This window comes from Haliotis cracherodii, unplaced genomic scaffold (genome assembly GCF_022045235.1).
Source record: "Haliotis cracherodii isolate W230 unplaced genomic scaffold, xgHalCrac1.p SCAF_14, whole genome shotgun sequence".
Lineage (NCBI taxonomy): Eukaryota > Metazoa > Mollusca > Gastropoda > Lepetellida > Haliotidae > Haliotis > Haliotis cracherodii.
The window spans coordinates 1,145,406-1,171,275 of NW_027266269.1; the positions used below are offsets into that span (position 1 = coordinate 1,145,406).

The 25,870-nt window shown below is 39.6% G+C and overlaps 1 protein-coding gene across 1 annotated transcript in view; it reads right to left on the reverse strand.

Moving 5' to 3' along the window:
- The window catches only part of LOC139460903 (serine/threonine-protein phosphatase 6 regulatory ankyrin repeat subunit A-like), a 39,897-nt gene that overhangs the window by 8,681 nt on the left and 5,346 nt on the right, over positions 1-25,870 (reverse strand). The window contains exons 2-6 of the mRNA XM_071242377.1: positions 13,423-13,487; positions 11,808-12,092; positions 11,008-11,161; positions 10,230-10,255; positions 728-772 (exon numbers count right to left, since the gene is read on the reverse strand). Of these exons, the coding sequence (XP_071098478.1) occupies positions 728-772; positions 10,230-10,255; positions 11,008-11,161; positions 11,808-12,092; positions 13,423-13,480 (568 nt within the window). The 5' untranslated portion in view covers positions 13,481-13,487. The remainder of the gene's footprint in view (positions 1-727; positions 773-10,229; positions 10,256-11,007; positions 11,162-11,807; positions 12,093-13,422; positions 13,488-25,870) is intronic.

The following is a 25,870-nucleotide window of genomic DNA, read 5'->3' on the forward strand; positions in this document are numbered from 1 at the left end:
CTTCGGGTTTTGAAAGTGTTTGCCCAATGCAATATAACTTCGAAAGTTAAGTCCTATATCAAACTCAAGAACAAAGGTATTTGCACTTCTGGATTAACGCTGTGCCTGTCCAATGCAATAACTCAAATAAACCACAAACAACTTTGATAGTTAATATCTTACTTCAGTCTCACATACTCAGATGTATCCACCTTAAGCAACATAGATAGCTTGTTACACCCTCAAAACAATTCACATTTACTTCTGATTGATGGCACAATAACGTATAAATGCACTTGCGTCTTCCCGCCCATTTTTAAAATGTCCTTGAATGTAGGCGGGAATAAGCAACCACCAACTCATTAGTGTACATACGAGTTCACAAGTAACATGTTGTTCCGTGTAACCCCAGCTGCTGCTACATTACTTATGACACATATACCGCCATCATCATCTAAGTCTCTACACCTACGGGTACATTGTGGTTAAGGCGTTCGCTCGTCACGCCAAAGACTCGGGGTGGATTCCCCACAAGTGTACAATGTGTGAAGCCTATTTCTGGTATCCCCCGCCGTGAAATTGCTGGAATATTGATAAAAGCGGCACAAATTCACACTCACTCACTCACTCTCAATACAACTGCAGTATTGAAGGCATTAGGCATTTACAAGGTGAAATTCAAGTCAAATATGTGGGAATACATGCAACGTCATTGTCACAACATCACCCTGCTGTTATGGTTACCTACTTGACAGTAAAGGCTCGCCTTCAGGATTCTCAGGATCAGTACCAGCTGGAAAAAAAAGAAAAAAGGAAAATCACATAAGGGCATAACATGCGATAATATTATTAGTAAAATGATGTAAAAATAATGTTAGTTTGATGTAACCAATCTTGTGATTCAGTGGAATTAGAAAAAAAAGTTTTCAGGTGGTGCTGAGTCAGTGGGTAGGCTCATCAATATAACATAAACTGACAATGGAAGAGAATAAAGCGCCTAGATCGTCTGCCAAAACAGATTCAGTTTGGCGGAAAGGGCAAATAGATGTTGCAATTGTGTGAATGGACCACTGAAAATCAGTGATGACACCAGATGTTCGCCAACAAGGGTGAGCATGTTCTGCCCTACAGGTAGAACCTGCCATTCCTATATATTGCATAATAAAAGTAAGTATGTAGTTCCTGACGCAACACAGCAGTACCCCTGCCATGCGACGTCAGCCTGTAAACAAACCGGACAATCAAGTGATCGATGAACAAGAAAATCTAGTGACACGAGAGTATCATTACTGATCTTGTTGAAAGTAAAGAGTTTATTATTGTTAGGACCTTTCTTTTTGCGAGTTTGTGTTCATGATAGTTGAAAACATGCTTAATGCAACTGTTACAACTGCTGTGACTCAAATATTTAGTAAGGATAAGAACTTATGGATGAACAACTTCTTTGTTACGATAAAGAGCGACGTCTAATCAAGAAAGGAATTATTTCAACCCTAGCGAGACGAGCTCACAACATTTGTTCTACAAAGCAACGACATTTGTTCTACGAAGCAGCATCTAACCACTGAACTAAGCCACCTCAAACAAGTATGTCCACAATATAACCTCTGCCCTGAGCAACTAGTACAACAGACGATACAGAACATCACCAAGAAATCTCAGAAATCCCCACGTCAACAGTCTGCACCCGATGTGATCAGCCTCCCCTTCTTTGGAACAGTTAGCCATACAATCCAGATATTCTTAAAGAAACACGCCAACATTGATGTAGTTTTCAAGATAAGTCATACCATTCAGAACACAATAAAAGTCACAGGGAAACCACCATCCAGCCACAAGCTAGAACCATCCGGAGCAGTGTACCACATTCATTGCTTACTTACTTACTTACTTTGGAGATTTAACGTGCGCTTTCCGACTGATGCGTATTTCGCACACGGGCCCGGCCAGGCCATTTAATGTGTTTCCGAAAGGGGCGAGGATGGTCTGTGCAACCCAAGAGGGGGCTTTAGGGGTTGCTTATATAAAATTTGGGAATTTTGAGATTTGGAATAGATGCCGATGGGGTTGGGGAGGAGAACTAAGGGAGATGGGTATGGTGGATGATTGTTTGTTTATGTGATTTTGATTTGGTAGGTTATTATGGTTTTAGATGCGTTTTATTAGTTCCGTTTTGATTAAGAATACGCCTAAGGCCTTGAAGTTTTCTAGTTTATTTTGTGGGTTTAGTATTGCTTCTAGAGTGAGAGCCTTGTTTAGATTGAGGGTGGTTTGTAATGCGGTTCGATGTGTTAGGTAGTGTGTGCAGTGGATGAGTGCGTGTTCTGGGGTTTCTGGTTGTTTGCAGTGTGGGCAGTTACCTGTAGTGTGTTTTTTTTAATTTTTTAGGTGGTTATTTAGGTTGGTGTGTCCTGTTTGGAGTTTAGTGATTACTCTGTCGATTTTTTTTGATGGATGGAGAATTTTTGGTTTGGTTAGTGGTTTGCTGAGCACTCTTTTGATTTGGCTATTTGAGTTTAGATATAGGTTATGCCATTTTTTTGTGATTTTTTGTTTGTTTACACTTTTAATTTCTGATTTTGAGATGGGTAAGTTTCAGCTTATTTCTGGGATTTTGAGGGATAGTTTAGCTGCTTTATCGGCGTTTTCATTACCGTATATTCCTACGTGGGCGGGTATCCACAAGAAGGTTATTTGTTTGCCTGCTTTAGTTAGGTCGTTGGAGCTTTTAAGTATTTGATTTATTAATTTAGGTCGGTTTTTGGTATTTTTGTTTTGTAGGGCTTGTAGTCCACTTAGGGAGTCAGTAAGTATTAGGGTTTTTTGGTGTTTTTTGGATTCTTGATTGTGGAGGGCTGAGGCCATGCCCATTAGTTCTGCCGTGAATATTGATTGGTTATTTGGGAGTCGGAAGGATTGTGTGGTTTTAGTTGGTTGTGTGGTATGGACTCCGAAACCCGTGTGTTTGGAGGTCGGATCTGAGGATCCGTCCGTGTAAATGTGACACCAATTTGGCCAATTTTTGTGTATGTATGCTAGTGTGGTAGTTTTAGCTATGTTTGGGTCGGTTTGTTTATTTATTTGGCTAGATAGTGTTGTGTCTATTTTGGGTATTTTAAGTTTAGGGGTGAAGATATTTGATTGTTTGCAGTTTTGTTTAAGATTTTTAATTTGGTGTTCATTTAGGTAGTTTGTTATTCTTTGGGATATTGGGGTAAGTAAGGGGTGTTTACGAGCTAGAGCTTGGTTTTTAGGGCTGATGTTTTGGTTTATTAAGTTTTGGATGAGAGGGTTTGATTGGGACGCGGCCCAGAAATTTAAGCTTAGCTGTTCCCTGCGTAGACTTAGTGGCATTTCTCCTGTTAAGGCCTGAAGTGAGGTGTAGGAGGTGCCATGTTGGGTGCGTGTCATGAGTTTGAGAGCCTGATATTGTATTGAGTCAAGTTTTTTAGATAGAGAGTTGTTTAGGGTGTTGTATATGGCGCAGCCGTAGTCTAGTTTTGATCTAATTAGTGATATGTAGAGAGAGAGGAGAGTATCTTTGGAGGCTCCCCAGTTAGAGCCAGTTAGGCATCTTAGGGTGTTTAGGTCTTTACTGCATTTAGTTGTTAGGTTTTGGATGTGAGCATCCCAGGTGAGATGTTCATCGAAAATAAGTCCTAAGAATTTGGTTTGTTTTTGAAATTTGATTGTTTGATTGTTTAGCTGGAGGATTGGGGAGGCGGGTTTCATGTTTTTATGTTTGAATAGTATTCCTGTTGTTTTTTCTGAGTTAAGGGAGAAGCCCCATTTGTCAGCCCATTGTTGTATTATATTAAGAGATTTTTGGAGTAGATTTTTGGCCATTTTCATGCTTTTAGTGCGGATCCAGATGGCTCCATCATCCGCGAATTTTGATGTGTTTACTTTAGGGGATAGACCCTCGAATAGATCGTTTATCATTATATTGAAGAGGGTGGGGCTGAGGATACTGCCCTGTGGAGTGCCATTTTCTAGGGGACATTGGTCCGATAGAGTTTGGTCTATACCCACGGTTATTTAACGATTGTTTAGGAAGTCCTGGATGTAGTTTATTATCTGACCTTTGAGTCCTATTTTTTTAAGTTTTTGTATTAGCCCATCGTGCCATACCATGTCGAAAGCTTTAGAGAAGTCTAAGAAGATGCCTGTGGTATATTGTTTATTTAGTTGTCCTGTCTTAATATCTTGTTCTAGTCGGGCGAGGTTATCTAAGGTTGAGCGGCCAGGAGTGAAACCGCTTTGATCTGGGTTTATGGTGTTATTTTGGGTTAAGTAATGTTGTAATCTATTTTTAGCCATTGATTCCATTACTTTACATAAGATTGAAGTTAGGGATATTGGTCTATATGAGTTAGCTTGATTAGCTGGTTTATTAGGTTTAGGGATTGGTATGACTAGGGCCTGTTTCCAGGGAGTAGGAACCTGTCCGTTTAGGTAGATGAGATTGTATAGTTTGAGTAGTGCCTGGAGTAGTTTTAGGGGGAGTTTTTTAATTATTTGGTAAGAGGTTAGGTCTAATCCTGGAGCTGTGCCCTTTTTCCTGTTTTGGATTACGTAGAGGAGCTCCTCCATTGTGTAGGGTTGATTTATTTCTAGATTGTTATTGTTTGGTTCTTTTGTGGGTTTGTTTTCTGTTTTAAGTTTATCTTGGAATTTTTGGCTGAAGTTGCTGTTACTGCTAACGGCCGAAAAGTGGTTGGCGAGATTATTTGCTTTTCGGGCGGGGTTGGTTGAGTTGTTAATGTTAGGGTTTTTTTTATGTCGTTTTAAGCCTCTAATGGCGTGGATTTTGCGCCAGACCGTTCTGGCATCTGTACGGTTATTTATACCTTCGCAGAATTTTTTCCAGTCTCTACTTTTGGCTATTTGGACTAGTTTTTGAACCTGGTGGTTTAGTTCGTGGGCTATGTTTAAATATTTGTAGTCGCGTTTTGCTTTATTGAAGGCTGATTTACGTTTTCGTCTAGTCTGTTCTATTTCCTCATTCCACCATGGTACCGTCGGTTTGCCTGTCTTAGATGTTTTGAAGGGGATGGAGGTTTTGGCTGCGTTTATTATATAGTCTGTTAGGTTTTTACAATAGGTTTCTGGATCCTTATTTTCTATTTCGTTTAAGTTAGCTTCGTTGCAGATATCTTGGAATTGGTCCCAGTTAGCTTTATTGTAATGGAATGTTGGTTCTTGGTTTTCTGTTTGGATTGGTACGTTTGTATTTCCTATGGTTATGTTTATGGGGAAGTGGTCACTACCTAGCGGGACGTCGTGCACTCCCCATTGAGTGCTTTGGCCTAGATCTGCGGTGCATATGGTTAGGTCGATAGCTGACATTTTTTGGTTTATCTTATCGTACCTCGTGGGTTGGTTGCTATTAAGGAGTACTAGGTCGTTTGTTTCTATCCATTCGGAGATTAATTTGCCATGATTATCTATTTTATCATCTATGCTCCATGTAGGATGGTGAGCGTTAAAGTCTCCTAGGAATATAGTAGATTTATCGCTTATTTTGAGTAGTTTGTTTAGATCCTCAGGTTGGACTTTTTGTTCCGCCCAGTGGTAAATATTTATGATGTTTATGTTTCGGTTATTTAATGTGATTTTAATGCCGTTGGCTTCTAGGTTTGGCGTGTCTATTTTTATTTCTTCGTAATTTATATCTTCCCTGATAAATATGATTAGTTCTCCTGCGGCTCTTCTTCTTTTCGGTTTAGCTCTGTCAGTTCTAATTGAGTTGTAGTTAGGTAGTGTGAATTTCGATTTTTTTTGAGAATTTGGTTTCCTGTATACAAGCAATGTGAGGGCCTTTATTTAGTTTAAATTTAGTTTTTAGTTCATGGCCGTGGGAGGTGAGTCCGTTGGCGTTCCACTGAAAAATATAAGGTGAGGTTATTTAGGTTTGGGGTGTTGGCTGGTTGGGAAGTTTGGTTTGTTTTAGTTGGAGTAGTGTCTATTGTTTCCTCAGTAGTGGAGAAATCTTCGTCATGGGTTGGATTAGGTTTAGCTGGTTGAGTTTCCATGGGGGAGGCTTGTGATGTGGAGGGTTGTGAAGGTGTTGGCGGGGTGGGTGTAGCTGATGTTTTCTTAGTGTTTGTGTTTTGTTGTTGTGCTTGCTTGTGGGAGAGTGTTGTTGCCATATGGGCTGTAGGGTGCTTGGATGAGGGTCGTGTTGTGGTGGTCATTTTGAGGTTTGTTTTGCATGCGGGGGTTGATGTTTTTGCTATGTGAGATGTGGGAGGGTTCGTGGTTGGTTGAGTGGCTGCTTGTGTGTGTGTGAGGTGGGTGCGGTTTCTCGGAAGGGGTCCCAGACAGAGCTGTCGGTTATGGGTGTGGTGTTTGTTTGTGGGATGGTGTTTGGGTGTGGTGTAGGGAGGAGTGGTTTAGGTGCAGGTGTAGCAAATTTTCGTGTTTGGATTTTAGCCGTTTCTATGTTTATGTGTTTGTTGGCCTGCTGGGTGAGTGTGTGTCTGTGTGGGCATTGGTTTGAAAGTGAGGTGTGTTGGGTGGATTTGCAGTGGATGCACCAGGGTGTGCATGTGCCTGGGCAGTCTGTTTGTGCGCATTTTTTACATTTAGTTTTAGGGTATGTGCATTGGGAAGCACTGTGGTTGTATTTGAGGCACTTTGAACATTGCTTAACCTGCTTTATATAGGGTTTGACTTCTAAGTTGGTGTGGGCTCCGAAAGATATGTGTTTGGGGGCTTCAGGGAATTTAGCGTTTTTTTTAAAGTTGATTATGACAATGGAGGTTGGGACCGTTTTTCCGTTTCTAGTTGAGGTTATTCTGCGCGTGCTGGTGATTAGGGGTTGAGGGTTTTGGTCTTGGTTTATGTTAGCTTCTAGAGAGTATAATTGTAAGTCCTCAGTTGTTTCCCTTGGGTTAACCCTAATTACGCCTCGTGTATATTGTTGCCAATTAGGTGTTTGTTTGATTACCGTGACGTGGACTATTTGAGTTATTTTATTTGCTGCGTTGTAAGATTCTCGGTTAGGAAAGATTATCTGGTATCCTTTGTTGGCTTTTTTAATATTGTTGTAATTTATTTTTTGTCTTTTGAACCAAAGTCCTATTTTGTCTGCCGAAAGTTCTAGTGAGAGAGTGGTGCCTGAGCCCTCTGAGAAGAAGTAGAGGGCGAAGGTGGTGAGGAAGGCGGCCGGGGAGGGTGTTGGCGATGGAGGTGGAGTGGATGTGTCGAGTTTGCGTTTTTTGGTGTTTTGTGGTGGCGAGTTAGCTGGTTTGGTTGGGGTGGTGTATGTCGTGTTTTCGCCATACTCGGCCGGGACGATGTTTTTGAGTGACCTCCCAGAAGTGTTGTGCGCTTCCGCAGGCGTGGGTGAGTAAGGAGCTGGAATGTCTGCGAGTGTGGCGTTGCGGGTGTCAGTCATATTGTTTGGGTGTTGTGTTGGAGAGCGTGTGTTGTGGTGAGTGGTGGTGGAGTGTTTTGGGGAGATGAGTTGGTTTGTTGTTTTTACTTGGTGAGTTGTGTTTAGGACAAGCTTACATAGGAAAAACATCTAGGCCCCTCAAAACCCGAATTAAAGAACATAAAAGCTCAGTCTCTCATGACTCTAAATCAGCTCTATCAGACCACATCCGTGACAACCAAAGCCACAGCATTAAGTGGGATAAAGCCAAAGACCTCACCACCAACTTAAAAGACATCAAAATCAGAAAACTACAAGAAGCCATCAACATCAAAAGATTCCAACCGTCAATCAACCGTGACCAAGGTTATTAACATAACCCCGGCGTACCATCAACTCATCAAAGACCTTAAACAGCCATAATCCACTTGTTAATATTACTGGCTTCATTCTTTGTTTATGTCACTGACTTCACTGATGATTGTCGTTACTACCCTTGTGTGTACATAACAGGCTTTTCCACTCCAGTATAACTACATCTGATATCTACTCTACTGTATAAACATTGCCTTCTACCTGTATATATACTTGTCAACCATACTCTGTATAGCAATTGCTTGATAACGATGTGAGAACCAATGCCGAAACGCCGCTCTTAATTGTAATAAAGAAGTTGTTCATCCATAAATTATTATCGTTACTTAGCACTCCAATTTTTGAATGCCTATCAAAGAAGACTCACATATTGACAGAAATCTGACTACTGTTTTGGGTGAGTTGACGTCACGTAATGACTGGTACAGTCAAAGTAGGGATATGCATCGAGTTTAAATATTTGTTAATGATGTGTCAAAGTTGGAAATGTCCAAATAATGAAACGTTGGATTATGTCAATAGGCTTAATTCAACGAGGATTAAAGTGTTTTTGAATTAATACAAGTGTTAATGTATACTAGTATTGATTCTGACATATACTTTTTGTTTTATGTGTACTGTTCTTTGTCAATCTTTTTTTCCAGAATAGACTGACCCTGCGGACGAGGGTTTTCCCCGGGGCTAAATGATGTTGGTCTGTGCATAATTCAGACTGGAACAGACAATCTAGTGACTGACAATATGAGCATCGATCTCCGCAAATGGGGAACGATGGTATGTACCTTATAAGTCAGCGATGCTGATCACCGGTACGACAAGCAGGTCTTGCTGAAGACCAATTTTATCCCGGACCTTTACAGTAGTAGGCTATGACAAGCATGTGTTGCTGAAGACCAATTATATCCCGGACCTTTACAGTAGTAGGTTACGACAAGCATGTGTTGCTGAAGACCAATTTTATCCCGGACCTTTACACAGTAGTAGGTTACAACAAGCATGTGTTGCTGAAGACCAATTATATCCCGGACCTTTACAGTAGTAGGCTATGACAAGCATGTGTTGCTGAAGACCAATTATATCCCGGACCTTTACAGTAGTAGGTTACGACAAGCATGTGTTGATGAAGACCAATTTTATCCCGGACCTTTACACAGTAGTAGGTTACAACAAGCATGTGTTGCTGAAGACCAATTATATCCCGGACCTTTACAGTAGTAGGTTACAACAAGCATGTGTTGCTGAAGACCAATTATATCCCGGACCTTTACAGTAGTAGGTTACAACAAGCATGTGTTAATGAAGACCAATTATATCCCGGACCTTTACAGTAGTAGGTTACAACAAGCATGTGTTGCTGAAGACCAATTATATCCCGGACCTTTACAGTAGTAGGTTACAACAAGAATGTGTTGATGAAGACCAATTATATCCCGGACCTTTACAGAAGTAGGTTACGACAAGCATGTGTTGCTAAAGACCAATTATACCCCGGACCTTTACAGTAGTAGGTTACAACAAGCATGTGTTGCTGAAGACCAATTATATCCCGGACCTTTACAGTAGTAGGTTACAACAAGCATGTGTTAATGAAGACCAATTATATGCCGAACCTTTACACAGTAGTAGGTTACAACAAGCATGTGTTAATGAAGACCAATTATATCCCGGACCTTTACAGTAGTAGGTTACAACAAGCATGTGTTAATGAAGACCAATTATATCCCGGACCTTTACAGTAGTAGGTTACAACAAGCATGTGTTGCTGAAGACCAATTATATCCCGGACCTTTACAGAAGTAGGTTACAACAAGCATGTGTTGATGAAGACCAATTGTATCCCGGACCTTTACAGTAGTAGGTTACAACAAGCATGTGTTGCTGAAGACCAATTTTATCCCGGACCTTTACACAGTAGTAGGTTACAACGAGGAACGAAGAGATACAACTAACATCAACTGACAACCCGACCCTACTCTGTACATCAGCAACTCAAGGAGATAACAGAAATGCATCTTGCTAACTATGATGTTGGTTGTGTTGCATAAAACAAGCCTCCATCTATCATTGTGGGACAATTACATGTTAAGTACAGTTCTAGAGTTGTAGATATACATGTATGTGCTAGATGTAAGTTTAGGCCTACTGTTGTCATTGTGAACAAAATCGACCGAAGACAACCCATAAACATAATATCCTACTAAAATAGGCTCACTTAATGCAGGCCATTGTACGAGTCCAACTACTAATATATTTCTGAGTCAATTGTGATGATGATGCCTGGTGTTTGTGAAAGGTTTTGGGATCAGTTTCCCAGAGGGCGGGATGCGGAGTTGGGAATCAAAATGGTGGTGTTTCCCAGGGTCAGTTACCCAGTGGCAGTTATCATGTGTGAAGATATCTAACCCTCTAATGTGCTGTTTCCCAGGGTCAATTACCCAGTGGCAGTTACCATGTGTGAAGATATCTAACCCTCTAATGTCGTTTGCTACATTACCTTTTGGCCTCCTGTTTGACTTTCCTCTGCAATTAATAAGAACATATCATTAGTTCTGTGAGTAATTTGATAGACACAATCATGGTAATCAAGTGGATAGCAAGTACACTATACCTCCACTGATGTAAAGGTCACAAGCAGTAAGTTCATTGTAAGGAATCACAACTGTCCCATCCACCTTTCCACAAACTCGAATTGTTTTACCATCTCGTGACATTAAGGGTATTCAGACGTTTTACAATAAACGTCTGAATACCCTTAATGTCACGAGATGGTAAAACAATTCGAGTCAATTCGAGAGATGTAAAGTTAAAACTATTATGAGAACAACTTTTTAGGAAAAAAACCCAACAGCATCAATTAGACACCGCTGGCAAGATGTCATATATGTCCACTTTACTGAGGAACAATTATTGCCACACGTATGTAAAAGAACAATTATTATTACTGGTTCACTTGAAAAAATAGAAGGCATTTAAGCTGTGTTTAATATATTGCTTATATTATTGGCGTTGTTCAAATTTTCACTTGTGGCATTGAGTATGTGATAATTTCAAATGATAACCTGTTTTGCGAAATGTAGTAGAACTGAGTACATGTATTAGAACTCCACCGTCACCAGTCTCGACAGTAACAATAACATTTCATCATGACTCGTATTTTCACTGCAACAAAAACATAACAAACCATGTAGGCTTTGCTTAAGCTAACACATATACTTTCTCAGAAATGAAAGTCACGCTTTCAAGAAGATTATATGCAATGTTGTTTAACTAACCTGTTGTCACTCTGTCGTCGACGTTTTATGACGCCGGCTACGACGATGATAGCAATAATTGCCACAAGGGAGAGTGTGATGATCACTGCGACGTGTGCCGTTGACAGTCCTGTTGTTTCATCTGTTGTCACCTTGACGTCTGTCTTTCTTGATACTGTCGAAATAAACGTTGTCTACGTACAACTGTACAATAACATCACCTTATTAGTATAATTTATGTGATAAATGGCGGTTTTCCTTGTAGTATGTTATTCTTAATGCTATTGTTATTCTAAAGGTTATAACGGTTCTTGATGTAATAATATTGTATAATTATTGATATACTAATTGATGTACTTATGGCTGACAAATACGTAACAATGAAACCACTGTTAAACGTTTATATATGTTACATTATACACGTGTGGATGTACTGAAATGAGTACTCATTCAGGAACATGCCACATCCATTTGGGATCCAATGTGCTATAAGATCTAAGATGGCTGGGATATTGCTGAGTGAGGCGTTATACAAAAACAAAGAAATGAGATAATAAATAATTCAGACTTTTTAGACTAAAAGAAACCACAAACATATTTCTAACATGATGGGTGGCATTGAATTTATATTTTATTTTTGCCAAATGCAATGCCCAACAGTTGTTGCACTGAGGAATCATTGCATGAACATCAGGATTTCTATTGTGCCATCCCTCAACTTATATGTGGTGCAAATGAAACACAATATTTAAGAATCCCAGATACACCAGGTGAAGCCATGTTTTTGAAGTAAGAATGTGAAACCGGTTAGCATCCCACACCTTCAGGGACCTCACAGAAATCCCCTGTTTGGTTTCCACTGCATCCCAATGTGCAGTGTCCATTCCCATGATTGCAGACGTTGTCCAGACAGTTCTTGCTGCAATGTTGGTTACATTGAGCATCATACCATCCAGTGATGCAGCCATCTGAACACTCTCCTGTTTCCTTGTTACAGTGTGTGAGGTTCCTCTGTGGGTTAACTTGACAGTTTTTGGGGCAACGTTTGTCACAATCGTCACCATATTTGCCCCACTCACACGCCGTGACTGCATGAGTCAGTATTGCTGAAAATGTCAGAAATACACATGAAGGAAACTAGGAAGAACTGAACGTGTATAAAATATGCCAACGTGCATGTTTCCTTAATATTATGTGTACAGACATAGCATATAACTAGCCTGTTCTTTGCCTACTTTCAGGCAACCATTACTTACTGGAATGACCGTATCATGAATACATCTTCTTTCTCATCACATTCTTACAACAACTAATTGATGTAAACTCGTTATATTTACATAAATGTGAACTTTGCTTCAACTATTATGATGATAGTGATCAATATACAGCATGATAGTTCATTATTCTAAAATGTTATTGTGTGTGTAAACCACTTACTATAAATTGTAAATAACTTCACATATTAAATGCAAAATGCCATTTAGAAAGTGGTCACAAGTAAGAGACGTTATATTTGGCAAAGATATGTTGGAGTCGTGCCAATTTACACTTGTCACAGGGGTGCGCAAAGTACGTAATCTGTACTACAAGTTGGCATACTTTCATTTGTTTAGGCAGCTTCAGTAGTTGAGCGTGTTAGATCGCTGATTTTGTGCGCTGACGATTATGAGCATGACACTGGGAGTGAGAGTTCAAATCCAGGCTAGGACTCAACTTTGTACTTTGCTAAAAAAAAGGTGTTATCCCAAATACGACGTTTGTTACAAATATCACATTTAATCAACCAGATTTATTGCCATTCCATCATATCCAGAACAGGGTGATCCAGGAGTACCACTTTACCACTGAAAGTTTTATCATGTACATATAAAGGTTTGTTAAAGATCACCACTTTAAAAGGTAATATCTCACATCGTATGCATCTGTTGAAATAGTCAAATACAGTATTGCGTGATTCAGGCTTAATGAACAAACGTCCATTGCTCTGTTTCACATGCCAACACACAACATTTGACCAATCATCTGTCAGATCACGGGTCAAAGTGAGAACTGAAACGTCAAATAATCAACTCTCAGTAGCACACGTGTGATCCATCAGACGCGATCACAGCCTGGTGCAATGGTCCAATGTTCCCAGTAAGTGTCTGGATGGTTGCTAAGGGAAGATTGTATCACCATTCAGTAAAATAAGTTCATGTAGAGTTGTCGGAAAGACATAGCTGCAGCTCGTTCAACACGGGTTAGATAGGGTTGGTTGAGGCCCGGTGACAGGTGACTCCATGCAGACAATGGCATCCTGATCTACGTTGGCACCAACGATGAGGTTAAATGTTTAAGATTTGAAATATTCGACTTATGTGACTGTTGGACACATGGTGCTCATCAAGTGAACGCATCGGCGTGAAACACAATTCTGTACTGAAAGGATGTACTCACCGAATATCAGAGCTGTGCCTGTCCTCAGCATGGCTTGAAGAGATATCTGTGTGTTCATATGATGCCTGTTGATAAAGACAGAAATCCTGACTGTATTTACTTCTTATACTCACAAAGTTCTTATTCTATTGATACATTGTTAGATTTCACCGCTTATAATGCAACAATGTCAATATGAATGAATAAATCATAAATCGGAAAACACTGTCAACGGTGAACAATCATTAGAACCAGCGTACATCATTAATGTCACATGCAGTTCAATTACATCACGGAAATTAAGCTCAAACAAATGTATTTTAAACAAAACTGTAATTCAATCTACAGGCACATCGATATTCTAAAAGTATGTCTGGGCCGTAAGTTTAGGTGCGAAATGTTTCGAAATGTTGACTGTGCTCCACGACAGTACAGGAGACTCGTTTTAGTACTTCTGCGAAATAAAAAGGACCACACACTCCACGTCGCCATTTATTCTTACAAACTTAATTTGATATCCCATTAAGTACTGTCATTCGTCCACTGTTACATCCTTCACCAACAAACCATATTCCTGGTATGCTGTTTTACACGATTGGTCAACACTTTGAGTTATATTTTGACACATGTTAACAGTTATGCATGACAGAAGATAAACATGTAGGCCATCGCCTGGAAATCAATAACAAATACATATTGTGTGCTGTATTGATTCGCCATGCAGCAAAGCGCATTACAGTTCACCGAGCAGAACAATATTGTAGTAAAAATGTGATTACTATCATAAAGATTCCACGAGTAATTACTCACTTTACACCATAAGCGATTTGTTATTACTACTTACACTTCACCAGTCTGTGATAACGTTGATACCTATAATGACTGATTATGGATACATGTAATTGCAGTTGCTTCCAATTGGGTGATGCATCAGACTGTTTGTAGGTGTCATGTATCTGTGTCTACAACAACATATTGTTGTTGGATGTTGAGAATCTGATGCAGATGGCTGATGGCGGAGTAGGTACCTGAATGACTAGACCGTAAGTTGTCATGGTTGCCAATATAAGTAGAATGATTGATATTGTCTCTGCATACACTTAAAGTATGGCGGGTATAGTTATGGTAAACGTATGCACATATACATATAATGGGTTATCAATATATAAGTATATACTATATCTATAAATATATATGGTGTCATATATATGTGGGACATAAGACAATTAAATAACTGTGTAATACTATCATATGTGCAGGACATTTGACAAACATTATCTTGCCGGTTTGCTCGAGGCTCGAGTCGCAATTTACAACTCAACCAAATGTACAATTCGGAGCTAAGTTTAGAGGTACCGAACTCGGTTTATGACGACAACTAAGGGCTCCGAAAAATCGTAGTTTGAAAGAGGAAAAACAGATTGACGATATTACACTGCTGAGGACCAAAGACATTTGAAAATGATAAAGGGCTCATCCCGTTAGCTACTTCATTATTTACAGTGTTATATTCATGTTGGTATATTATCTATAGTGTTTATTCTGTTAATCGATGTGCAGCTCAGAAGTAGATGTAGAAGTAATGAATTATCCAGTAGACGAAAGGAAAGTGATAGGGCAGAACTGCGAGAGATGGCCGCACAACCAGCCTGACAGTCCTGTCAGAATCAGCCAGCACAACCAACATGATAGTCCTGTCAGAATCAGCCAGCACAACCAGCACGAGAATCCTTTCGGAATCAGCCAGCACAACCAGCGTGAGAGTCCTGTCAGAATCAGCCAGCACAACTAACGTGCGAGTCCTGTCAGAATCAGCCAGCACAACCAACATGAGAGTCCTGTCAGTATCAGCCAGCACAACTAGCGTGCGAGTCCTGTCAGAATCAGCCAGCACAACTACATGTAGCGTGCGAGTCCTGTCAGAATCAGCCAACACAACCAACATGAGAGTCCTGTCAGAATCAGCCAGCACAACTAGCGTGCGAGTCTTGTTAGAATTAGCCAGCACAACCAGCGTGCGAGTCCTGTCAGAATCAGCCAGCACAACCAACATGAGAGTCCTGTCAGAATCAGCCAGCACAACTAGCGTGCGAGTCCTGTCACAGCAAAAAAAGTGTAGGTTTCCGTCTTCCGGAAACCTTCCGGATACCTTCCGGATACCTACCCATTTTGGATCCGGCCCGGATACCTTCAGGAAACCTTCCGGAAACCTTCCCCCAAAAATGTCAAAATTTGGGGGGTGCATTTTGTTCACTTAAGTGTGAAACACATAAAAAAATTATCGTGAAAATACCAAGAAATTTGAAGGTTGCTGAAGGCATCTGGTAGGTTTCCGGAAGGTTTCCGGAAGGTATCCGGATGCAATTTTTCTTTATGTCTTGTTTATGGTAAATAATGTTAGCCTGTGCATAACAGATAGCTGTTGTAATATTCTGTGTTACTTTAATGGTAAATATCCTCCTAAAACATTTTTGGAGAAGACAATTGTTCAATTTCATATATTGTTCTTTTCAGATGTTAATGGTATTTAATGAACAAACATCAGTTCTCGTATAATGATATCCTTAAATTTCATGCCCAGACTTCCAGTTTGTACTGAGAAAAAGAAAAAGACAATGTGCTCACTTGGGCCTTTGGTCCTAGTGAGATGATAATAAGACTATTTGTAACGGTACATGTGCTTGTTATATCAAAAATGCTAACTTCATTGAAATTTGCCTCACCCTAGTTTTATGGTACTACAGTGAGCTCTTCCTCAGTTACTGTGAATTCTTTTATTAAAAGAGATTGAGAGTTAATTTGACACTGGAGTTGTAACCACTGCTCATATATGTGTATTCAAATAATATAACAACTACGTGCTTAATACTTCACTAATATCTCCAGAAATAGGCATTTTAGTTATAATTGCAGAAATACTTTATGAGTGACCCCTTCACTATTGCCTTTATCTTACACTTCAACCCTTCATGAGTTATCACTTTTGAGTGTGAATTTGACCTTCAATATCAGCGATAAATATTTCAAAAACTTGTCAAAGAGCTATCCAGCACATAAACTAAATATGCAGTCCTTTGGTAGAATTCAACATATCATTGACAAAAATATGAAAATAATATACCAGTATATGTATAATAGTTACTAAGATTTCTGCAGAAAAGGCAATTTAGGGGAAAATGTAGTATATATAGGTCACACACGACCTTTTTCCAACTTCGACCCCTGCCCAAAGGAAGAGTTAGACCACAAACAAACTTGTTGTCTGGTTGTGGCTTTGACCTTTGACATAACAGATCAATGTGTCATCAGACGTTCTCAGAGCTAAGGAAACACGTGTTATTTATTCCTGAGATGCCCAAGCAATGCATGGTTTCATAAGATAAGTGTGGCTATTAAACTGAGGCAAAATCATGAAACATCCCCATTTACACAGCTGGCAAATAAAACATAAGCAGTAATCAAATTTCTTTTATTCATATGCCTATAGTATATCACACATTGAACAGCGTTCATGTGATGGTTCCTGATGCAGTATGCAATTTCATCCTATTCTTCAAAACTCATAATAGAGTGTGATAACTGTTCGCTTGACAGTACCTACGGATAATGTTCACTAGTTCAGAGAACTTACTTTCCCTCAATCCTCCTTTTCTTTCTATATTGCCATGGATGAACAGGAACCAGGATGAGGGTATGCCAGTTAGACTATCTCTGCTGCATTGTGTTAATAGAATTGAGAACTTTCCATTCGGTGTTTGGGTCCACATTGACAATAAGTCCCATTTATCATTCCTTTCAAGTGTTTACCACATGGCTCAAGACAAGAATTTCTTGAATGTCCTGGAAGGATCCCACTCCAGCTTGGCATTGGTTGGTCTTCTCACATTAGCCAGACCAGCCTTTGTGTGTCCCAGTACCATTTGGCATACAACTTATCGGTCAGCCTCCATTGAAATAACAGGACCCTCGTCATCCCTGTCTGCAAATCACCTCTGATATTTGAAGGGGTGCACTCTCTGTTAAGTACTCCCTTGTCTGGTCCTTCCAGATTGTCCACCTGGAGTACTCATCCAGGGATCTCAAGCAGGACTTCAGTTTCTGCAGCATAATGTACAAAGATTTTAGCAATCAAAAGGAATTGTTGCCACATGTACTTACAGATAGAAGGCAGCAAAATCACTTAAGTTATCATATGTGAGTCTTGTTATATGCCAAACATTTAAGAAAATCACATCTCAAATCTCAACCAGACAAACCAGTGATTAATGTTATGAACTCGGTCCAGACAAACCGATATTAACTGTTATGGACAATATCCCACATCATTGTGGTATGATTACATGCGATCAATGAGCCTACTCGATCACTACCTGATCTATTAATTAGGCTTGTATGGCAAGCATAGACTGCTGGGAATATTTTTAAGAGATGTCATTCAGTGATTGTTTCAACTCGTCAACATGGGAAAATATATAATTACAATCCTTGTCATATAGCCAATCTATTGCTGGATGCAGTGTTAAATAAGTGAGTTGGGTTTAACACTGCTTTGAACAGTATTCCAGATATATCACTGCCTGTTAGCTTGATGTGGGAAGAAAGCCCTAAGTGATGCAGGTATTTGATGAATCCCACAAGCATGTGTATAACGCTGACAAACCTAGCAACATAATCGGGGAGAACCAGGATTTGAACCCATGACTATAGGTTTCTGCTAAGCCCAAGATATGCAACTCTGCACAGCAAATTGTAGTGCCTAAGATAATAGGACATCTGTGCCCACAGCGATAAGGAACAAATATTTGCAAAATAACCATATGAACCAAACAGAATAATTTCAAAATATTTATCACTCACTGTTGCTCTTCTCTTGTTTCTCATTGCTTCTCTTCTATGGTCTTTCTTTGCATTGATGCTGCACAGATGACTGTCTCTTTTATTCATCCGGACATTCTACAAACATAAGTTGCATTCACATCACAGAAATGTCCAAACTGTATATGTTGTACATTTGATTCAAATGAAAAGACCCCAGTTAGACTTAGAATTGCCCTAATTATAATAATTCATGTAAAAAATTCAAAGATGACATTTATCCCAATTAACAAATGTCAAAACAGTATTTTGACAACAAAGTCAGGGTCATTCAACACATACATTACATAGGGAATAACTTGTTCAACAATGCAGAAAGATCCTCACCCAGTCAATATCATTCTATGAATTGTTGCTTAATTTTCTTGAAATGCATATTAATGCAATGCAGTATTTACTTTTATTTCTAGGCTATTTGTTTGTTTTTTCCATGGCACTGTTTTGACAGAGATCTAACCTTGATATGATACTTTGTTCAGACATGATATGAATAAGATAATACTTCAATATTTCCAAGGAAATTTGGGTTACATTGTAAAAGCACAGAGAAACAAGTATAAGATTCATGATTTAAGTTAAATACACTCATACATACACACAAACACAACGACAAAACAACATCCAAACACTAATCAACTAATGAATCGGGTGGTCAGACTAGGTTGTCATCATACTCTGAGGGCATGGATCTGCCGATACTAGATTGCCTGGTCCATGTTCAATTATTTACAGGCCGCCATCACAGCGCTAGAATATTGTGATTGTGATGTTTCACATTGCATTGAAATATACCATGATGAATACATGTAGTTTGTAATTATCACACACAAAAATACTCACTCAGTACCTCGTATCCTCCCTGAGGATGTCTGTGAACCTCCCCACAAACCCTGAACATGCTGAAACAGAAAACAACTAACTTGTCTTAATCCTTTCAAAGTTTCAGTGTGAATTTGTTAAAGATTGATAAGCCGCCATTATTCATTGTAATCCATATCTCACTTTCAGGGGCACTCGTGAAGAGCAACCTCCTCGTGGTGAGTGCTGGGTAGCGCTAATAGCTCTTCCCCTGTGTGGAACCGGGGTAGAATATTTCCACAGCACCCCATTGCTGGTCGTAAAAGGCGACCGAATTGGGCAACCTGTTTGCCGTGGGTTGCGCCCCTGTGTCGGTGGAGGAAGGGAGTCTGGTGGTTGAGGGCACTGGAGCCAGGAACAGGTGTTCCTTTTGCCCAACACACCACTTTGACCCTGACTTCACCTAGACGGGTGCTAGAATGGGCCCGATTCTATCAATCGGCTGGTCACGCCATGCCCTGTGCATGGAATGCTTGATTATTTACAACTGTCATCTCAGACCATTTTTTATCAGGATATCTGATGACCTTGATTATATACATTTCAAATTTTGCCTAGAGTCCTATGCCAGAAGGCGGTGGCTCATGGGCCAATCTGGTGATATAGACCTCTGAATTCTGTGTTTTTATAGGAAATTGCCATGGGCCGAACCAGCCTGACATTTCTCCTTTTATTAACAACAGCTATCCATGTCTCTATTTCTGGAGTATAACATCCCTGTAACCCTGATGTTGCAGGCTGGCTTCCACTGCAACATCGTCCTCGTTGACACTCGATGGCGGGTGGGGAGCAGGGGTGCCGAAAACTATTATTATACCATGGCTACCATTACATCTACTGGTTCATCTAAAGCAAACAAAAGAAGGCACCTTTCTTCATCATCTGATGAAGAATTATCTCAAATATTTCCTGAATCTTGGCCAAGATTCTTAGTGATTTCAACTGTTGATGAAAGTCCTCTAAAACTCAACCCGTTTGCGATCTCAAAGGGCATACAAAGTGCCTGTGGTGAGGTTACAAATGTAACACGTCTCAGTGGTGGATCCATCCTTGTAGAATGTGCACGGAGACAGCAATCTGTCAATCTGCTTGGTCTTCAGCAGTTTGTAAACACACAGGTTGTTGTCTCAGCGCACAAGACGCTGAACTCAAGTAGGGACATCGTTCGTGATCGAGCTCGCTGTCTGTCAGACATGACAGAAGGAGAGATAGCAGACGAACTTAAAAATCAAGGTGTCACCGCAGTTAAGCGGTTTACGAGAAAAACTCAAGATGGAACCATTGTCAATACCCAAACCTACCTTTTTACTTTTTCTGTGACAACTCTTCCAAAGTTCATAAAAGCTGGTTACTTTAATATCGGAGTGGAGGTTTATGTTCCAAATCCACTCCGATGTTACAAGTGTCAAAAATTCGGTCACGGGGCCAAAACTTGCACTAACAAGGCAAGGTGCTTCCGTTGCAGTGAAACTCACGAGAGTTCAGAATGCACAAATGAGATCAGGTGTGCAAACTGCAACGGGGAACACCTATCCTCATCAAAATCCTGTCCTGCTTTTGATCGGGAAACAAAAATTTTAAGAATCAAACATACTAACAACATCTCCTACACTGAAGCTAAAAAGTTACTACTTCCATCTCAAACACCGTCTACTAAAAGTTATTCAGCTGCTGTCTCTTCCCCAGTGCAACTTCCCAAGGTAACTACGGTATCCACACACTGCCAGACTTCTATCTCCTGGTTAAAAGATGATCTCATTACACTTGAGGACTCCATTCAGATATCTCAGGACCTCCCACAGATATCATCATCTGCCACCCAAACTGAGACCATTCACACCCCACCTACTGAACCAATTGTAGCTGTAGCTGAAACACGTCAGGGCAATGCCCATTTATCAAATAAAGCGAAAAAGCAAATGAGGAGAAAGGCCAAAACACTCCAACACTTGGAGATGCCTTCTCCTGTGACAACCACTGTAGAGGTTCATAATCTGTTTGAGCCTCTGGAGATGGACGTCACTCCCACACAACCAGTCCATGAGAGTGGACGTACCTCCCGCTCAAGATCCCCAGTTGAGCCGCCATGAGCTGCTCAAGTCACATCATTCAATGGAATTGCAGAGGACTCCGACATAATTATAATGATCTACAACTTTTACTACAAGATTTTAAACCATCAGCTCTTTGTCTTCAGGAAACCTACTTGAAAAACACCGATCACACCGACATCAGACAATATAGTTCTTATCACTTCTTTTCCCCCCCAGGGGCTAAGGCCACTGGAGGTTCTTCAGTGTTGGTGAGACAGGGTATCCACCACAGTACTGTTACTCTTGATACTCCTCTCCAAGCCATTGCTGTCCGAATAACTTTACACATTGTTTTTACTTTGTGTTCTCTATATATCCCTCCATCTTCGTCTATTCAGCAAACTGATCTCCAAGCACTATACGACCAACTGCCTAAGCCTTGTATCATAATGGGTGATTTGAATGGCCATAATCCATTATGGGGTAGTGATCATACCAGCACTAAGGGGAAGAGTATAGAAGATTTTATTTCTAACAATGCTTTATGCCTTTTTAATGATGACTCCAGGACATATTTACATCCCGGTACAGGTACATACTCTTCCCTCGATTTGTCGATTACAGACTCTTATCTGTTGAATGAATTTGAGTGGTCAGTCCACGATGACCTCTGTGGAAGTGACCACTTTCCAACCATTCTGAAAACGGTTAACCCTTCTGGTATTCAGCCATCATCACGATGAAACTTTACTAAAGCAAACTGGCCTTTGTTTGAATTACTGTCCTCCAACAAATTAACTCCTAATTTGTTTATCAACACTCCTGATCCTATTCAGATCTTCTCTGATGAGCTTCACAAAATTGCTGATGAATGTATTCCGAAGTCCTCTGCAAATCCACACATCCGTAAACCATGGTTTAACAATGACTGCAAGCAAGCAAGGAAGGCACGGAAAAAGGCTGAACACTATTTCCGTCGCCATCCAAAGGTCCATAATTTGAATAAATTCAAAATGTTAAATGCTAAAGCGCGACGTACTTTTAAGCAAAATAAACGCCAATCGTGGCAAACTTATGTCTCAAAAATCAATTCACGTACTCCAATGTATAAAGTTTGGAACATGATTCAGAAAATTAAAGGTAAGGGTTCCAAATCCAGCATCCGCCATCTCCAAAATGGGGATGTACTACTAACTGATAAATCTGATATTGCAAACAAACTTGGTGAAACTTTGGCTAAACATTCTTCCTCAACTAACTATGATCCTAAATTCCAAAAATATCAAAAACAGCAAGAAAAGAAAACTATTAATTTCAATTCAGATAACGGGGAAGATTATAATGAACTTTTCTCTATTCATGAACTCCATACAGCCCTTGAACAAGCCCATGATACGGCTGCCGGAGCTGATAACATTCATTATCAACTACTGAAACACTTACCAGAATCTTGTTTAGTAACATTATTGTCTCTTTTTGATCAAATTTGGACGTCTGGGAACTTTCCTCCTTCATGGCGTGATGCTGTAGTTATTCCAATACCTAAACCTGGGCGAGATCATACAGACCCTTCAAATTATCGACCGATATCACTTACAAGCTGCGTCTGCAAAACCATGGAACGCATGATTAATAATCGATTAGTTTGGTACTTAGAAACCAACAATCTCATTACTAACATACAATGTGGTTTCCGGAAAAACAGAAGTACCATCGATCATTTGGTTCGATTAGAATCATTTGTTAAAAATGCAATAATAAATAAACAACATGCAGTGTCTATCTTTTTCGATCTAGAAAAAGCATATGACACTGCATGGAAACATGGTATTTTAAAAGATTTACACGATTTTGGATTACGTGGCCGTTTGCCGCAATTCATATCTGAGTTTTTAACCGACAGGCAATTTCAAGTCCGCGTGGGTTCTACCCTGTCTGATCAATATCATCAGGATCAGGGTTCCCACAAGGCAGTATTTTGTCTGTCACTTTATTTAGTATTAAAATTAATAGCCTTTCAAAGGTTTTAAGCAATTCAATTGATGGTTCACTGTTTGTTGATGATTTTAATATTTCATGCTGTGGTAAAAATATGAATACTGTCGAAAGGCAACTGCAATTGTGTCTAAATAAAATTCATAAATGGGCATTAGAAAATGGTTTTAAATTTTCAAAATCTAAAACAAACTGCATCCACTTTTGCAGAAAATACAAACCTCATAAAGACCCAGAACTAGTTTTAGCTGGCAATCCTATTAAAGTTGTAAAGGAGGCCAAGTTTTTGGGCATCATTTTCGATCACCATTTAACCTTCTTACCGCATATAAAGTATTTGAAAAATAAATGTCTGAAAGCACTTGACTTGCTGAAAGTTGTTTCAAATTCCAAGTGTGGAGGGGATCAGAAAACCCTCCTCCAACTTTACAGAGCACTTATCCGATCTAAACTGGATTATGGCTCCATCATTTATGGTGGAGCCTGTAAAAGTAATTTAAAATTATTGGATACAATTCATCATCAAGGTCTGAGGCTTTGCCTTGGTGCCTTCAGGACTTCACCCATCTATAGTCTGTATGTGGAGGCTGATGAGCCATCCCTAAAAAAACGTCACATAAAATTGTCTTTACAATATGTCTCTAAATTATATTCTAATCACTCGAATCCAGCATATGACTGTGTTTTTAATCCCCTTTACGAAAATCTCTATAACAAAAAATCATCTCTTATTCCACCACTTGGAATAAGAATACAATACCATATTTATGCTGCTAAAATAAATCTTGACACTATAGCCCCTACTCAGCTTTTGTCTTCTCCGCCATGGCAGTTAGTGAAACCAGTGGTGGACCTAACCTTAACTAAACAAAAGAAATCTGAAACAAACCTGCTGGTTTATCAACAACAATATAATGAATTAAGAAATTCATATGATACTTACAAATCAATCTTTACAGATGGATCCAAGGATGGTGACACCGTTGCCAGTGCCACTGTCATTGGATCCAAGACTATCTCATCCAGATTACCTGATAACTGTTCTATTTTCACAGCAGAAGCCAATGCCATTCTCGTAGCTCTCAACTATATTAGTACACAGTCAAAATATCAGAGGTTTATTATATTTTCTGATTCTCTTTCGTGCCTGCAGGCTATTCATAATATGTCACATCAACATCCACTTTTACTCGAAATTATTGAATTGTATAATTCTCTAGCTACTGGCCAATACGACATCGTTTTTTGTTGGTTACCCAGCCATGTCGGAATTGTTGGTAACACCATGGCCGATACTGCTGCAAAAGCAGCTCTCAACAAATCTGTGACACCACTTCTTGTTCCATACACTGATTACAGGCCCGTAACTGGATCATATATACGAGATCTGATGCAAAAGAAGTGGGACACCCAAGTAGGTATCAATAAATTACACGAAATCAAACCAAATATTGGTTACACCTACTTGGGTTGTCAGTCCAGATTTGAAGAGGTCATTCTGCGGCGATGTCGTATTGGCCATTGCCGTTTCACCAACGAATATTTGTTGAAAGGTGAGGATCCTCCGTTCTGCATCCCTTGTGATGAAAGAATCTCGGTCAAGCATGTCCTGCTTGACTGTATTGATTTTTCCATCACAAGGGATAAATATTTCAAAGTGTCATCTATAAAGGATCTATTTAATCAAATCAGTGCTCATTTAATCATCGGTTTTTTAAAAGAAATAGAATTACTAGATAAATTTTGATTATAATATGTATAGTTTATATTAATGAATTTTAATTTTGTGGAATGAAATCATAACTGAGATTGTTGGTGGCCGTATCTTCACAGGGGGTTGAAGTATCGTAAAACAATTGTCCCCCTGGGACGGTACGTAAGTCCAGTATCATTCAACGTATCATTTCCTTTCTCTGTGCTTTTAATCGTAGTATTTTTGTTGATTTTAACTCTTTGGCTAATCTGTCTGATAATCGCCAGTGGCCAGAGGGATGGTGTAAATCCTGCTGGGGTACCATGTAGGTAGCAGAAGTACCGTAAGTCCCCATGGTCCCTAGTATGGTGGCCTAACTTTGGTTGCTGGCGATCTACAGCCCGTTTTTATATTGTATCGTTTGTATTGTATCTGATTATTTATTGCTCTAAAACTAGTTTTAAAATTATAATCTGTGATATATTGCTGGTTGTTGTACTGTCCTTCGATGACAGCTTTTAATATATAATATAAATGCCTAACTTGTTCAACCTAGTTCACATCGCTATATGGCTGAAATATTGCCGATGCGATGTAAAATTTAACTCACTCACTCACTCACTCACTTTCAGGTGGTTCAGGTGGCAACACATGATTGGAATTGAATGCCACGTTTTGTATGACATGCACTTTTCCAGATTTATACCCTTAGTAACTAACCCTTATCATCAAATCCCAGCGTTATGTTGAGAATAAGGACACGACCCTTAAAAGTCCTACACCTGTAACTCTTATGCAAGCAAGCCCAAATCCCATGTCACAACAAACACTTGATCATAATAATAACAAAAGGTTTCCGAAAACAACAAAACTAAAAGGCCCTTGACGTTTACAGTAGTAACATGGAGATCAGGAAAATATCTAAATCAATCCATTCCATACGATCTCTGTATAGAAATCATGGAACATTAAGTCTCGAAGCCCTGCTACGTACCTGGTATCTGCAAGCTGCTCT